Source organism: Staurois parvus, unplaced genomic scaffold, assembly GCF_062004578.1.
Source record: "Staurois parvus isolate SC_StPar_1 unplaced genomic scaffold, SC_StPar_1.0 ptg000105l, whole genome shotgun sequence".
Taxonomy (NCBI): Eukaryota; Metazoa; Chordata; class Amphibia; order Anura; family Ranidae; genus Staurois; species Staurois parvus.
Window position 1 is genome coordinate 1,740,303 of NW_028317901.1, and position 16,967 is coordinate 1,757,269.

General features: G+C 40.8%; 1 protein-coding gene across 1 annotated transcript in view; it reads left to right on the top strand.

Moving 5' to 3' along the window:
- The window catches only part of SEMA7A (semaphorin 7A (JohnMiltonHagen blood group)), a 77,588-nt gene that overhangs the window by 40,988 nt on the left and 19,633 nt on the right, over positions 1–16,967 (top strand). Inside the window, exons 5-11 of the mRNA XM_089671374.1 lie at positions 1,630–1,720; positions 7,546–7,668; positions 9,839–9,975; positions 11,486–11,649; positions 14,488–14,596; positions 14,758–14,941; positions 16,133–16,248. Coding sequence (XP_089527500.1) covers positions 1,630–1,720; positions 7,546–7,668; positions 9,839–9,975; positions 11,486–11,649; positions 14,488–14,596; positions 14,758–14,941; positions 16,133–16,248 — 924 coding nt within the window. The remainder of the gene's footprint in view (positions 1–1,629; positions 1,721–7,545; positions 7,669–9,838; positions 9,976–11,485; positions 11,650–14,487; positions 14,597–14,757; positions 14,942–16,132; positions 16,249–16,967) is intronic.

Sequence of the window (16,967 nt, forward strand, 5' to 3'; positions counted from 1 at the left end):
AAACAGTGACTGCATCCAAATAGATGCCTCCACTGTTTGGATACTCAGAATAAAATTGCCTGGAGCCTGGCAGGGAGGAGTCCTCCATTCATGTTGTGAGCATGATCATCTTTAAGGCCAGAGATCTCCCCAATAAAGCTTTGACAGAAGTAGAGACTGGCAGTTGATTTTACACTCCAGCATCTGTTGAAAACTGAAAATATAAATTTTGGATGGACTGACCCTAAGAAGGGACACTGTCTCCAAATTGAAATCCTGACATTTGTTTATTAATCCACTTTCTGAAAATATTGCTAAACATTCTAACAGACGTTTGACACTTCCAGGAGTGTCAGACTCTTAGTTGTGAAGATACCTCTCTGTTGTCTTCTCCCTGACCATGATCTCAGCGGGCACTCTGAGCAGTCTCCCGCACAGCTTCACTGCACTACTTTGGCAGCAGATCGTGGGGACCTCTGCCTTGTTTTTATTAGGATCACCATAAAAGTTACAATCTGACCATACAATCTTTGCACAGTTAACTTTAGATTTACCAAAACTGTGTAATGTGTGCACCTCTACTCATCAGTCTAAATATTCAGTTTGTATCTGATCAGGCAGCCCCTTAAACAACATAGTTATTGATAGATCTAAAGGAGATTGTTAAATCACATTGCAGTTTTAGTTCACTCATAGGTCTAACATCAGCTCAGCCTGTACAAAAGGTCTCAAGATCATGACATCATCTGATCCTCCTCTCTGCCTCGTTCAATCACAGAATCCCTTGTATTCATTGAAAAAAAATGCAAGATGTTTGCTGAATGGTGGAAGTACAGGAGCAATTGGCTTCCTGTTCTCAGTGTAAAGCTGGCAAATTGCTCCAGCAGCACCTGGAATCAGGCAGCACTGACTGTATGTTGTACAGGCTTTTACAGTGAATTTCAGCATTCCCAGCTCCCCTCTGGATGTGACACATAGATAATTATTATTATACAGGATTTATATAGCGCCAACAGTTTGCTCAGCGCTTTACAATATAAAGGAAGACAATACAGCAACAATACAGTTCAATACAAGAGGGTTAAGAGCAGGGGCGGATTGACCATTTGGAAACTCGGGCACTGCCCGAGGGCCCGTGCTCAGTAGGGGGCCCCATGAGATGCCCCTGGTACCTTTTTCATAGGCTTTTTTGGGCCCCATGAGTTGTCATTCCGCCCCTGGTTAAGAGGGCCCTGCTCCTTGGAGCTTACAATCTAAGATAATTATATGTAACCAAACCGCTCCAATGTAAGTTTAAAAAAACAGAATATTACTTGTTTCTCGATAGCAGGGAGTAATTTCAATCAGCTTACAGTGTCACTTTAACGTTTAAAATGTTTTTGATTTAGTGATGGTCTGGGAGAAAATAAGTTACTTAGCTACTTTGAAGGGATCAAGTCAAAGGTAGGCTTTTAAAGAATCTGAATATTCTACCTTCAGTTATAACTGTGGAAGCTTACTTACTTCGGCTTTACTGATTTACAGTATGCAGTTATACTTAGCACCCAATGTCTAACGACACCATGTATAAAGGTGCTGCTTAAAAAACAAAAGATTTCCGCTAGTCATTTCTCTGTAGACATTTATACTGTACATTGATCTGTATTTCAGGATGGTGAAAAGTTTGAAAAATCTAGCCCAAGGTGGACTGAACAATTATCCCCTCGCTACCCAGGGTTCAATTATAATATTTTAAAAACAGGTGAATCAATAGTGTTCCTTGTTGTATCGTGAGTTTTGCTTTGATAAAGGGAAACTATAGTATTTCAGTTGGCATACATTTAGAGTTAATATCGTAACATTTACTTGGATGTAATGTTTTTACATCCTCATATTTTTACTTTCCATATTTTCAGTCTTATATTTCAAATACAGATTTCTAAATGGTCACTATAGTGGTAATATCAGTAGATGTAATTGGCATCCATGCTTAACAGCTAAGAGAAGCTTAGTTAACATTATAGAGGGTATGGCTTCTCCCAATAGATCTGTACTGAGAGAAAGGAGAGCATGGACAGTGTGCAGTAAACATACATGCAAACAACATGTACATGCATATATAAGTTACAAAAATTGTGTCTTTTAGCAGATTAAAGTGTTCTAAACTGTTACATATACCCAGTGAAGTGAATGGTCTCAGGTGATACACAGTAATGGAACAAATCCACCTACATAAGTTGTACCTGTTTATCTGAAGCTGCCCCTTCTCTACAGCCATTCAAAGTGCAGAATTTATGCAGCTTGTCTGAGTTTCCAGAAGGCAGGGAGGGAGCTGAATTTACACTCTGCAGAGCTCAGTGAGAGCTGATTGGAGAGAAGGGACACCCCCCACCTTTGACGCAGCACACAAGCACAGAGCTGAGGCTGTCAATCACAGGCTGTGTGCTGGAGATCCCTCCCCTGTCTTCCTTCTTTCTCTTGGTGTCAGGAAAGCTTGACAGAATTGACTCATGCAGAGGAAAGAGGCAGCAAACAGAAATTATGCTTAGTGTTCTGGATTGACACTCTATAGAGATATATGCTTTGTTCATATTTCATGTCAGAGGTTTACAACCACTTTAATACTTATTGATCAGATTTACATGAGATGGTCATACATACAGACACACACTCACCTATACTAGAAACTGTAATAAAACTATAGTTTTCCTTTAAGCTTTTTCTTTCTAGCAACTTTTAGAACTTATTTTAGTCTTTAGATAAAGCTCTAGTGTTGCTACATTTACCTTGTCTTCTACATCTTGCAATATCCCCTTTATTCCTTTTAATTCTATGCCAATTCTACTGCAATTAACATTTAAAAGTTGAAGTCCTAAGAACTGACAACACAAGATGTCTGTTAATAGCTTGTGTAGCACTACCGCCTTGGGGGTTGCTGAGGATTTGGGTCCTCCTATAGTCCTGCACAGCTAGGCAATCTTCATTCTCCACACAAGCTTGCATCCAGAGTCAGAAATCAGTCCTTGAGCTTTGTTTTTTTTTTCGTTAGGTTTATTAAGGGCAGGGGTGTCAAGCTGGCGGCCCTCCAGCTGTTGCGAAACTACAAGTCCCATTATGGGATTCAGAACTGGTATAGGGCAAGGGGGTAGAGGATGCCCAAGGGGACTGAAGAACAGAGGACAACTTCCTTGAACTATTCACAAGCTTTTCCTTTTCAGCACAGTGTCTGTTGGAGAGCTAGTCAGTCTCCTTAGTGTACCACCCCAGACCCTAGATGAAATTCTTCTCTTCACTCAGCAATCTGGAGGTATTCCTGAGCAGTGGATCTGGCTCCTGTCTCTTAGAGAAGTGAACAGTCACTAGTAGGGGCTAATCTGGTTTCCCACCAGAGTGCTCCTTCCCTATCCATCCCCGGGGTGCAGGTGTATTCACTCAGATCCTCTCCTGTACCACTGGTGGGTTGGCTGCTGCCACCAGGCCTATTAACTGGGCTGCTCCTTCCCAGCCATACAGGTGGTCCTCTCTCCAGGGGCTGGTGAGTTCTGAGCTTTCCTCCTTTCCAAATCCAGACCTGCAGGTAGGCCCCATTCCATTGGGCCTTCTCGAAGCCTGCTTCCTCAACCACACATCCTCTTCTCTCATTCTTCCACCCGACTCTCCCCCACTGAGCAGGCTCCAATCACTTTTAAAGGTACCCCAGCCCCTTTCCAACCTCCTGTTGGGGATTGGCTGAGATCCCTCAAGCGTGCAAACCAGCCACTCCTCAGATCCACCCACTATCTAGAGCCACCTCCAAAGCTATAGAACAGGAGTAAATTCCTGAGAGGCTGGCCTGCAGATCCTCTCAGCTCCTGCCCTAAATTTGAACAGTCAAATTTAAACAGTCACAGTAGTGACCGTAGTCAGCATCCTGATAGCTCTAGATAGTGTTATAGTCCATCCCAACCTCTGTCACATTCACTTTAAGTGAATAGCTTAGTCTATGTAGAGAAAAATATGCTCACTGGCCACTTTATTAGGTACACATGACCAATCACATGACCAAATTGCCAATCAGCCAATCACTTGGCAGCAACTCAATGCATTTAGACTTCTAGATGTGGTGAAGACAACTTGCTGAATTTCAAACTGAGCCCCAGAATGGAGAAGAAATGGGCTTTAAGTGACTTCGAATGTGGCATGGTTGTTAGTGCCAGACGGGCTGGTCTGAGTATTTAAAAAAACTGCTGATCTACTGGGATTCTCACGAACAACCATCTCTGGGGTTTACAGACAATGGTCCAAAAAAGAGAAAATATCCAGTGAGCGGCAGTTGTGTGGACGAAAATGCCATGTTGATGTCAGAGGTCAGAGGTGAATGGGCAGACTGCTTCGAATTGATAGAAAGGCAACAGTTACTCCAATAACCACTTGTTACAACTAAGGTATGCAGAATACCATCTCTGAACGCAGATCATGTAGAACCTTGAAGCAGATAGGGTACAGCAGCAGAAGACCACACATTTTCGTCCACACAACTGCTGCTATCTGGATATTTTCTTTTTTTCTGACCATTCTCTGTAAACCCTAGAGATGGTTGTGCGTGAAAATCCCAGAAGATCATCAGGTTTTGAAATTAACAGACAAGCCCATCTGGCACCAACAACCATGCCACGTTAAAAGTCGGTTTGAAATTCAGCAAGTAGTCTTCACCATGTCTACATGCCTAAATCCTTTGAGCTGCTGCCAAGTGATTGGCTGATTAGCAATTTGTATTACCAAGCAATTAAACAGGTGTACCTAATAAACTTGTTGAGATATATATATATATTTATAATAAAAGAGTATGGGGTTTACAAAAACAAATTATACTCCCCAAGGTGGATGCAGCAGCGGTTTGATGCCAGCTCTGTACTGAAAACTGAGTGATCAAACACCACTGATCGCTCAGTTCTCCCCTCCGCTCTGAGCAGAGAGTGGTGACTGTCGGCTCTCTGCTCTATCCCCTCCAGCACTCAGTGGAACACTAGGCTGTGGAGGAGAGGGAGCTGAGGGCTCAGTCACCCAGTGGTGCAGCTGACAGGCTGAGCCAGGTGCCGGTTCAGACTTTTTAGTTGATCCCAACTTTAAAGTAGGGATCTCTCCTGAGCCTGGCTCAAAATGAGTAACATGGGTTTGGCGATACTTCTCCTTTAATGTAATATATTACTATATTGTATATATGCAAAAGTAATTTTACATTTGTTACTGCATATCGTTTTCAGGATATGATATTTTTTACAATTGTGCTCTTTAAGTTATGTAGATGCATCCAATTGTAGAGTCTACAGCAAAATGCAGTAAAATTGCTATAAGAAGCTCTTTTATGTAAACTTTTTACCAAGAACTTTGTGTAAGTTGACCAAGTTAGAACAATACAACAGTGCAAAAACAGCAGTTCAGAATTGTTGTGTTTGTAAAATTGGCACGTTTGTCTAAGTACATTAGGTATTTAGTAAATTCAGCAACTTACACTTGGTTATTTCCTATTTCCTTTACTAAGCATTCCTGTGTTGTGCAAAATCAATATCTCTTCACTAGAGGTTTGAAAAAGAACGCCAGTCCAAACAAATGTTTCTAACAGTTTCTAATAGCAGAGCTGATTAGAGCGTTAAATTTAATCAAATAACATTTTTTGTTACCTCTTGGTGGGCTGCTGGTGACCTCCTAAACCAAAAGAATAACAATCCGACTAGCTAAAGATGATTGGAATTCAATGGGATTGATTTACTAAAGGCAAATAGACTGCGCACTTTGCATGTGTTGCATTAATTTTTCCCAGAGTTTAGTGGAAGTGGTGAAGCTTCGCTTTGTAAAAAATACCCAGGTGCAAAGAATGTTAAAAAAAAGTATCTTTGCTTGCACTCGATTGGATAATTCCATACCCCGATTTTTGTTATTTATTGTAAATGGCCCATTTATGCAATTCTGGCTGGATGCTAACTGCATTTCATTGGCTCTGTACATGTACTTTGCACAATGACAATGAAGTTGAATCTAATCTAATCTAATGGAAATCAGCTTCATCAAATTCACTAAGCTGGGGGAAAAATGAGTGCAACCGCACTTGCAAAGTACACAGTCTGTTTGCCTTTAGTAAATCAACCCCAATGTATTTGTACCTATGCCCACCATTGGCAGCCATGATATGTTGAGATTGAGCAATAGCTGCACACAAGCTCCTATTATTTTTATTGACTTACATGTGCATGATAAAAAGAGGATGAAGTTACTATAATCAATGACAAGCCTATTCAATTAGGAACAAAACTGTAGCCAGGTGCTGTATATTATACTCCCATTAAAACCCAGGCATGTGTTTTGTAAAAACATCCTTGTGAATATATGTGTTATATACAACATTACGGGGGCACCACGCCCAATTAGATGCTGCTCCCAAGTAACCAGAGGAAATCATAGGTTCATCACAACTTTCTCCCCCTACTGTATTGCCACTGTAGTAGAGCGGTATCTACAGCAGGGAGCAGACTGCACCTACCTACAATTTCAAAAATTGTAGGTAATGTTTTTGTTTATAGCGCAAAAACTAAAAAAAAACAAAAAAAACAAAAAACACACACAGATGATCAAATACCACCGAAAGAAAGCTCTATTTGTGGGGAAAAAAAAAAAATACATAAATTTATGTACAGCGTTGCATGATCATGCAATTGTCAGTTAAAGTAACGCAGTGCCGTATCGCAAAAAAATGGTCTGGTCAGGAAGGGGGGTAAATCCTCTGGAGAGCAAGTTGTTAAGGCTAAGGCTTTAGATTATTACTTAATTGCTCTAGGCATGGCTGTTCCGTGTGTTTCACCTGCATTCTATCTATGGAAGCTTTAATCACTTAATTTGAAGCACCTGATTACTTGGAGTGGTGATACATGTAGGAGTATACTTACTTTTTCACATAAATGTACATTGTGCTTTTCAGATTTCTCCTTTAGGTACTTCTGCTGAACATAGTTAGTCTGGCTGAAAAAAGACAAAAGTCCATCCAGTTCAATCATTATTGGTAACATCAAGAATGTTTAAGCAAAACTACAGGTTCCTATATGACATTCTAAAAAAAATTCCAAATCCAGTTAATGTGACTTCTTTTACCTTCCTTGACTGAGCCAAATCCTCTTCCGTTTTTGTCTCATGCTCCCCTCCCAGACACTGCAGTTCGCAGTGGTAGGGTTTCAGCCACAGAGACAGTGCTGCCCCTCTAGAAAGCAGTGGGCAGGACTAGGTGTGGCCAGGTGGTGACTGACAAGCTACAAGCCTGTGAATCAGCAGTGGAAATCCTGATAGACACACACCTGCAGCATTTCTTCATCTCACTGAAGTGCACACAGCCTACATGAGAATGCCAACGGTGCTCCAAATTCAGGAGCAGTGCAGGATTGTTACCACACCATCCCAGAAAGCTGCATTATGTAGACTTTCCTGGCAGGCACAGCAGGCATTTGTTGGATTTTACAGGGGAACTAAGAGAAAAAAATGTAATTAACCACTGCTGTGCTTTACTCTGTGTCTTTTTCTCCGTCTTTTTTTCTCATTTTACTGTACTATTAACTCCCTTAGGAAAGGAAATATACTCTACCATTCCCAGACAATCCAACAATCCGGCAAGTACAAAGAAAGCCACATTCCGGAAGATTTTTGGCAAAGACCCTATGCGCTTCACAGGTGTCAATCTCTTAAAGAGTAAGTGTCAGGGCTCCCGGTAAGACCAGAGATGCGTGAACTGACACAGGGAAACGCAGGCTCAAGTATGGTGTAACAATATAATTTATTAAGGGTTATACACAAATAAAACGCACAATATAACAAAACCAAACCTCCAACTGATAACGGAATGTACACAGATAAGAGCAGTTAGGGCTGGCGAGGTGGAGTGGTCAGGCGGGCCGGGTCAGGAATCATCGGGCAGACAAGACACAAAGGAGTAGGCAGAGCGCGGTCAGACGGGCCGGGTCAGGAACAATCAGGCAGACAAGCTACCAAAGGAGCAGGCTGGAGAGTGGTCAAGAATAGCCGAGGTCAGGACAGGCGGAGTTCATTCAGGGTCAGGATCAAGCAGAATCAGGAATCAGGCAGGAAGCAGATAGGATGCAGGTACAGGGGCTCATGGGAAACATACACCAAGGCACTGACTGCAGGTCTGGCCATTCCTTAAATACACTTCCTGCAATCAGCCTCAGGTGATGGCTGACTGCAGGAGTGAGCTTCTGGTTGCTGAGAGCACCCGCTGGCCAGCCCTGGTACTGCAGCCCACAAGGCAGGTGAGTCCCACCACCATTGGCAAGTCCATTCCTGACAGTAAGTGTATGTTGGGGTAGGTTTTCTAGCGAGAAATACATTTGGCAATATTCATTAAATGAACAGAAATATATAAACTCACATAATGCAGGGTAATATATCTATTGTGATTTTAAAGAAAGGTGAAGCCACTTGATCAGCCTTCACTCTTAGGCAACTAGCAGCAAAAATCAGTAATGGCAGTCTCCAGGTATATAATAGGTAGGTATGATTACAGATAATAGATGGGTTGCAAAACTTTGATAAGAGACAAGAATATATATTTTGCTTCTTAAAGTCAACTGGCAAAAATATCGGCTTATATCCCCAAATACGGCATTGGCCCTGTAACAAAATCTTAAAACTTTGCTGTATATGTAAACCTGTTAATATTTTTGCCAGACTGACACCTCAAGAAGTACAGCCAAAGCTCTTTTGGTTGTACTTCTCCTGTGGATCACAGGAGTGCAGTTCGTTCTGCACCCCTGTGACCCGTTTTCAGCTGACAGTGGGCTGAAGCCTGCTGTAGGCTGACGTCAGTCAGCTGGTCCAGGCTGGGGAAAGATCCCGACTTCAAAGTCGAGATCCACCCCAGAGTCTAGAGTGGCACCTTGCTTGCTGAGAGCCTGAGTCAGCAGCTCCCTCCCCCTTCACAGCCGAGCTCTCCAGTGAGGCAGAGCAGAGAGCGGTGACTGATAGTCACCGCTCTCTGCTCAGAGTGGCTGTGAGAACTCAGCGGTCATGTAATCTCACACTTAGAGCCGGCAGGGGACAGATGCAGTATCGGACTGATGCTGCATCCACCTAGGTAAGTATAAATGGGGAAGAAAGGTCCATACTTCTCTTTTAAAGAATGTGTAAACCCAACATTCCTGACATGTGCCTGCTGTACCATGTACTTGTATGAAAAAGAATCCTGTTCTCTTTGTATTGCTACCTTTGTGTGAACTACCTGGTGTTCATAACAGTCCTTCTGCTTTCCCATTAAAAACTGACTACACTAGGCATGAAAGCACAGCATGGTCTGTTTTCTAGCTGTACTGAGAACTCCGTGTGCTCTTCTCCAATGATTAGACATTTCCTGACACCCCCCCCCCCCCTGCACAGCCATTCCAGCCATTCACTGGGAAGTTCAGCGTACTCCTGTTTCTCCTCCCCCAGCTCTCTAAGCTCCTTATGCAGCTGAAAACAGAGGGTATGTGACCATTTGTAAAAAGTGGGGGAAAACATATATAAAATGTTTCTTATATGTTTTACCCTTCTATTTTAAACTGTATGGATTGTTTTACAAGGTGAGGGTTCACATATATAGTACTTTAAAATACAAAGAAACAATTAGCAGAGTGCATACATTTGAAGATAATGACTGAATATTTTTTTAAAAAGGTACAGTTATTAGGCAGGAAAAATGTTTTTGATGGTCATTATGAGTACAGAAATGAATCCAGAATGAGACAGATGAGACTAATTCAACAGCTTTGCAGTCAGACCGGAAAACAAACAAGACAAATAGTAATTTATTATGAACACTCTATATCTATATTGATATTATCATGTCTTGTTCCCTCTGTATTAGATCCTGTGTTTGTGAAATCACTGGTAGTAGAGGGAATAGAGGAAATGGAAACTAAGATATTTCTCTTCTTCATGGATGATAACAGTGAACGTAGAACCACTGACAGGAGAGTGCCTATGATTGCTCGGATGTGTAAGGTGAGAGGCTGGCTTACAAGACTGATGGTTGGGGAATGAAAATTTGGGGGGTCGTTAATATTATAATTTTGTAAAGCACTAATATCTATTGTAAGGAAATATTAGGGCTATAACCAAGACAACACTTCGTGCTTATGACATTTACCTATGTAAGTCACAATCACTAGGGTTTCTTTGACCTTGGACAATATTTTTTTTAAAGATTAGGGATTGATGAAGTAAAACCGGAGAGAGTTCCAAATCTGGTGCAGCTCTGCATATAAACCAATCAGCTTCCAGGTTTTTTCTTGTCAAAGCATAATTGAACAAACTGAAGTTAGAAGCTATGTAGGCAGGTTAGTGAGCGCACTCTGCCCACTTACCAGAAGCGCAATCTCAATGCGCATATGCAGGTCACATGTGGCCGAGGTCTCATGTAGGCGCTGCTTGGTAGTACCCTGGTAGTCCCTCAGTGGCAAGGAGATGCTGGTCTGATCGCCGGACACAGCCATCCATCCATGGGCCCCAGCATTTTAGGCTTCTGTGTGGATCCAAGTAGCAGTGTGATCCGACCAGACAAGCATCTCCTTGCCACTGAGGGACTACCAGGGTACTACCAAGCAGCGCCTACATGAGACCTCGGCCACATGTGACCTGCATATGCGCATTGAGATTGCGCTTCTGGTAAGTGGGCAATCTACCTACTCCTCGATATTGATTGGATTACACCAGCATTTTTGGAAGTTTTTCCATAATTGAACTGATTACCACATCTGACACTATTGCATTGGACAGTTATTATATTTTTTTTGCTAGTCATTGGACAATTTCTTTGTTTACCAGTCATTTCGATGTAATTGCTATAAGGATATTGTTTGTAGTGCTGCACTTTTATTTTGAAGTTAGAAGCTGATTGGCTACCTTGCCCATCAGCACCATATTTTGCACTGTTCAGTTTTAGTGAATCAACCCCTTAAAATTAGGTAAGTATTCAAAAAACATTTACTAAATTGGATCTAATATAAGTAATTCCTTTATTTCAAACTCCTTCACCTAATCCTTTTTAAACAATACCCAACTAAATTCTCTCATTCAACATCTTACATAGTTGCAGACATCTTGCGGTTTCAATGACTAGAAGGATCCACATGTAGTTTGATGACTATGTGACTTATTTGCACAGATCGACAAGCTCTTATTTTAGCTCATAAAAGACTGGTCTCTGTATCTGGCCACATTGCTTTTTTCTGCTCTTTTGTGTAAACCAATGACCCTGCTTTCTGCTATAGAATAGAAAAGGAGGTAATCAGATAAAACTACTTTCTATTTTAACTCAAACTACAGTATTATGAAATCACAAATAAGCAGTAAAGAGATGACACACTTCTGTTTTCCTTGTTTTTAGACGTCATACATATTGTATTTCTGCTTTATTTAGCTGAGTTTAACATTTCATCCATATCACGTTACCTTTTTGTCCCCATATCCACGTACACTAATTACAGTTATTGGATTTTTTATTGTTTCCTAGGAGGAAAAGGGATCCGAGAAACCAGACGAACGTAATATGTTTAGTACTGCTCTAAAATCACGTTTAATATGTGGAAACCCAGAGGGGCAGTATTATAACGTCTTACAGGACATCTACTTTTTACAATCACAGGAATTGGTTTATGGGCTCTTTACTAACGCATGGTGAGATCCAAAATCATAAGTAATTTGTTCAGTAGGGGAAGCATCTATGAATATCACAGTTTCTTCTAGAGTAGGGGTCTCTAAACTGAGGCTCACAAGCTGGATGTGGCCCTTTGTTCGCCTTTATCTGACCCTTGGGGTAATATTCCTTCCACTGACACTAGTGATAGGACACTATTCCTTCCACTGACAGCAAAGACTGGGTGCTATTCCTCCCACTGACACCAAAGATGGGGAACTAACACTAATACTGACACCAATTATGGGGCACTATTCCTCCCACTGACAACAATAATAGGGCATCATTCTTTCCACTGACACCATTTATGTAATTTTTTTTACTCCCACTGACCACCAAGCCTAAAACATTGTTTATTCCTAGATTCACACATAAAAAGTATGGATTTGGCTCAACATCTCAACCCCAAAAAATGATTTTCTAAATCATGTATCAAAAAATGAATAATTATGACCGACAGATATCTTTGACTGACAATTAACTTTTATTGATTTAAAGCAAGTCCACATTGGACATATAAACACTCATTAAAAGGTGTCAAGGATCACGTCACGTCAACATTTTTTAGATTTTCTTATTTTATTGTTTATTGCTACCGATGCCAGGGCATTTTCTACTCCTACTGGCCACAGTCCAGCCCCCCTAAAGTTTAAAGGGTAGTAAACTGTAGAAAACATGGAGACCCCTATTCTGTTATTTTTGTTACTTATAACAATTTGCACCATCAGACATACAAAGTGTAAAAAGTGATGTGTACATACAAATGTCTCCTTATACATCAATAAGGAGATGTAGTAGAAGAGAACGGCATACCCTTATGCCATATGTAATTTTTAGAAAATATTTCTAAAGATGGTTTTTATTGATTTTTTTTTGACGTTATAATCATCATACCATCTACATTAAATGCTATTTACAGTAAACCTTACAAGTACAACTTAACAGCATTGTACAATTTATAAGCACAGTATAGTATCTTACACCACAGCATCTGTTCATGTCATTTCCTGGGGAGTGTTGGGTGATGTATAAGGAGAGGAAGTCCTTTTATGATGTTTTTTGATACCTCCTGCTCATGCACTTGTAATCATATGGAATAAAGAATAGAAAGAAAAGGGGAATGTGTTTGGTATATATAGGGTAATGGTACCTAACTTGTCAGGAGAGAAGAAGTCAATGTTTAAAGCCCAAACAACCCATTAAGTTTAAAACATAAATGAATGGTAAAACATTTGTGTATAAATATAAAAACATTATAAATACCTTGCAACTGTATATATTATGAAATAATGTTCATTTATTAGTAGTGATGCTCAACATTCCCTGTTTTTTTGCTGCATTTATATTTCAACAAATTCAATATTTCACCACGTGTATGTATCCCTTCACCAGCATACATATGCTCTCACTTCTGACCAAATATCAGGTCCTATTCGCTTGCCCCTTTAAGTGGGGTCTCCTAGGCCCCGGTTGTTGTGCCTTTCTCCATCTTGCTGGTATTCAGAATCCACTTACATCCTCAGTATCCACACAATAAATGGGAATAATTCTCTCAAAAAACAATAGGATATACTGTATAGTGCTCTCCATATATAAAACTCTATTTTTATAAAAAATATGTTATACTCAACATAGATTGTGCACTAACACTGGTGCACATCAGTATTCATGAATCTAACCAATAAAACCTCCAACAAAATGGCTGACCGCACACTTCCGGTTTTGTGGCATGATGTAACCAGCTCCTTCCAATGAGTTGAGTCACTAGGTCACGTGACTTCATCCGAGATAAGTTTCCTGTTTTCCCTTGTTTTTTTTTTATAAGTGAAGACATTCCCTCTGTTCTCAGCTGCATAGGAGCTGGTGGAGGAGAAACAGCAGCACACTGATCTTCCCAGTGAAATGCTGTGCAGGGAGGGTGGGGGTGGGGGATATTTCAGCAGATGTCCAATCATTGGAGGAGAGCACGCTGAGTTCCCAGCACAGCTAGAGAACTGACCACACTGTGTTCTCATGCTTAGTATGGTCAGTTTTTAATAGGAAAACAGAGGGACCTGGCAGGAACACCAGAAATTTCACACAAAGGAAGTAATATAAAGAGAACAGGATGCTTTTTTCAATGGCACCCATTCAGATCAGTGCAACATAAAGGCACAGCAATTTTGAAAAGGTGCCTGCACTACTTTGGTGTGGCTTTGGTCCAGAGAGTGCAAGGGCCCATTCACACTTATGCGATGTTAGACATGACAAGTCGCAAGACAAGTCGCAGCGCATTGTTTGAAATGGCACCTGTTCAGATTGGTGCAACTTAAAGTTGCCTGCACTACTTTGGTGCAACTTTTGATGTGACTTTGGTCCAGAGAGTGTAAAGCTGGATCAAAGTCACACCAAAAGTCGTATCAAAGTTGTACTCCAAAGTTGGAGTAAAACTTTGATGCAACTTTTGGAGATTTTGATCCGACTTGGCGATCTTGCTACTGCTAGAGTAATATGCAGAAAGGAGAAGCACTTGCAGAATTGGAAATGTTGATGATTAGAAAATTTGAGCTGGAGATAAATTGAAGTGATGACACACTGGTTCTTATGCGCTGCACATCAGCTACCATTTCAGATAGTCGGATTATGGGAATGAATGCACTGTCTGCTGGAAGAGAGATGAAGCAAAGCAAGAGAAATAGAGAGATTGACACAAAACTAAAGCCAGTCGTTAACATCTGTGGGTTATAAAAGCAAGATTTGATTATCTCAGGAAATAACTTGAATGTTTGTTTTCCTTTTCAATGTCATTATCTCTGTTAATATTAATCACTTCTACTTAGGAACCAAAGTGCTGTCTGCTCCTATAAGATTGAGGACATTGAGTTGGTTTTCAACACTTCAGACTTGTTTGAGTCTTCAGGAAAAGATCTAAAAATTCGTCCAGGGAAGGTAATTTCCAGCTTGTATCTTCTATATTATATATACTTGAAACTTTAGTGTGGCATTTCCTAACACTTTTTGACTACTAATCCCATAGCTTCTTCTATATCTGTTGTAATCCATTCAGTTTTATCATCATTATAACATCTTATTCTACTTTTCTGTTTCAGTGCCGCTCAGAACTTACTCCACAGGATACAGCAGAAGAAGCCGCCAACCACCCTGAACTCGTTGACTGGATTTGGCCTTCAGGAAATAAAACTGTTTTTCAGACTTTAGATAATTACAGAAAACTGGTGGTTGATGAGATAACAGCTGATGAAAAAATCTACAGGGTCATTATAGTAGCTACAGGTAATCTGAAAAAAAAAAAAATACCTGACCCAGTAACATTGCTCAATTTTCTACCATTTTTATATAGTAGTTCAAATCATTAACCATATACAACATTTCATATACTGTATATGGCCTTATGTCTATGAATGCTTGCCATCTCATAAAGTCTCTTAAGCTGGAGGAAAATAAGTAAATAACACACAAAGTTCTGTGACAATCTTTTTTGTAAATGACGTAAAAATGAGGCATTGGTCCTAATGAGAATGGTGCTGGATGCTGTTGTCAGGGTATATGGCTTGAGAGGCATGGGCTGGCAGGGTTGTGGACAGTTTTCTATGTGTCACTTAAGTTTCTCACCTACTCATGTTAAGGGGCTTCAGGAATTGTGTCTGTTATGAAGAAAAAAAACTTTTTGACGGCTTAGATCTTAAAAAGTTCTGCTCTGGGTCCTAGAGACTGGGGGCTTTGTAGAGCTTTGGGACAGATAAAGTCTCCATATTTGGGTCCACATCTTAACTGTTAGTGCTCTTTCACATTTGTGGTAGCCTATGGTGCCCTCTGAAGAGCGATTCAAGTTTGGATCACTTTTTAAGGAGCCATTTGACAGGATGTGAGGAGGTGGAGGGCAGAATGTTTCCACACTGATGCATTGTTTTCTATTAGCGTATTGGCCAGTGCAGAGTTCCCCCTCATTGGTATTTTGTACATTCCTAAAATATTGACTGCTTACACCATGAGATAAATAATAAATGTGTTTTTCTTGGGCTTTTAGACTTGATGTGCACTTTTCGGAGGGCATTTGAAAGGCAGGGAGGAGGCATTATAACGCTTCCTCCCCGCCTGATTTGACTCTATAATGCTGCACTGCCACGCCACGATTTTGTGCATTGCACACGGTTACAGTGTGGCTCCATTAAACTCAATGGGCAAGTTTAGCAGAGGTATTACCTATCAAGGTCTGCATCCTGAGTTAAAATTGCCAAAGCTGCAGCATCTGTATGGCCCTATGCAGCTGTATTGGGACAGTTCATGTGGGTAGCCAACGGGTGGTCTTTACCCCCCAGCCACCCATCTGAAAGAGTACTTAGACTAAAGGGGCTCTCTCACTCTCTCTCTCTGCTGAATAGTGGACCTGTATGTTAGGTGCAGAAGAAATGAGATCTCTATGTGTGTGATGTGCGTATAACATGTCCTAACTTTTATCTCTAGATAATGGAGCCTTGCACAAGGTTGTAGAGCTAGATGATGGTGCTCTGAATGTGTTGGAAATGAAGCCCTTCAACGAAAAGAGGAAGATCTTGTACTTGGATCTAAGTAATAGAGAGGTGAATACACTAAATGATGGATAGTGAACAAAGGAATGAATATCAGATACTAAATCTCATGAATAAACCTGCCATGAGATGCCAGAACTATAGCACAAGAATTTCAGGTTAAGACAAACCAATCCTATCATGAGACAAGGAACTTTATCTCGGGTGGCATCCTGCTTCCTTCTCCTAGAGACACTGCAGAAGTATACATCCCTGTACTGTGTTCTCATTGCCCATAGCACCAAAGTAAGCAGAGATTTGTTGGCGGGGGGGATCTCAAAATGTTTAGCAATTCCTAATGAAATCTTGGTTACACACTTACTGGACTTATGACCTGCATGACTTCTCTGCTCTTACCATGGTGCATTTGTTTCTTACTGTGTTTTTCTCCTTTTCCCTCTCACTTCTGTTTGTTGGGGACAAGATGTGCATATTAGTTGCAGTTATGTGCACTGCGCTATACACACTACAATTCCCATAGTCCACAGTCTCAAGTACATGTCGAGAGCGAGACAGAGAGGTTGGCTACATCCCTACATAAAGTGGGAACATGGGAAACAAATGTAACCACCTCTAACAGGAATATGACTCACAGCAAAAAAAAAAAAAAAAAAGGAATTTGGCAATTTGCAAGAGAGTGAGAACAATAGAAGGGGCTTTTTTTTAGTTCGTGTTACTAAACCCACAACAGTAAAATCAGTCTGTATATGCAGTACAACATGCTTGTTAAA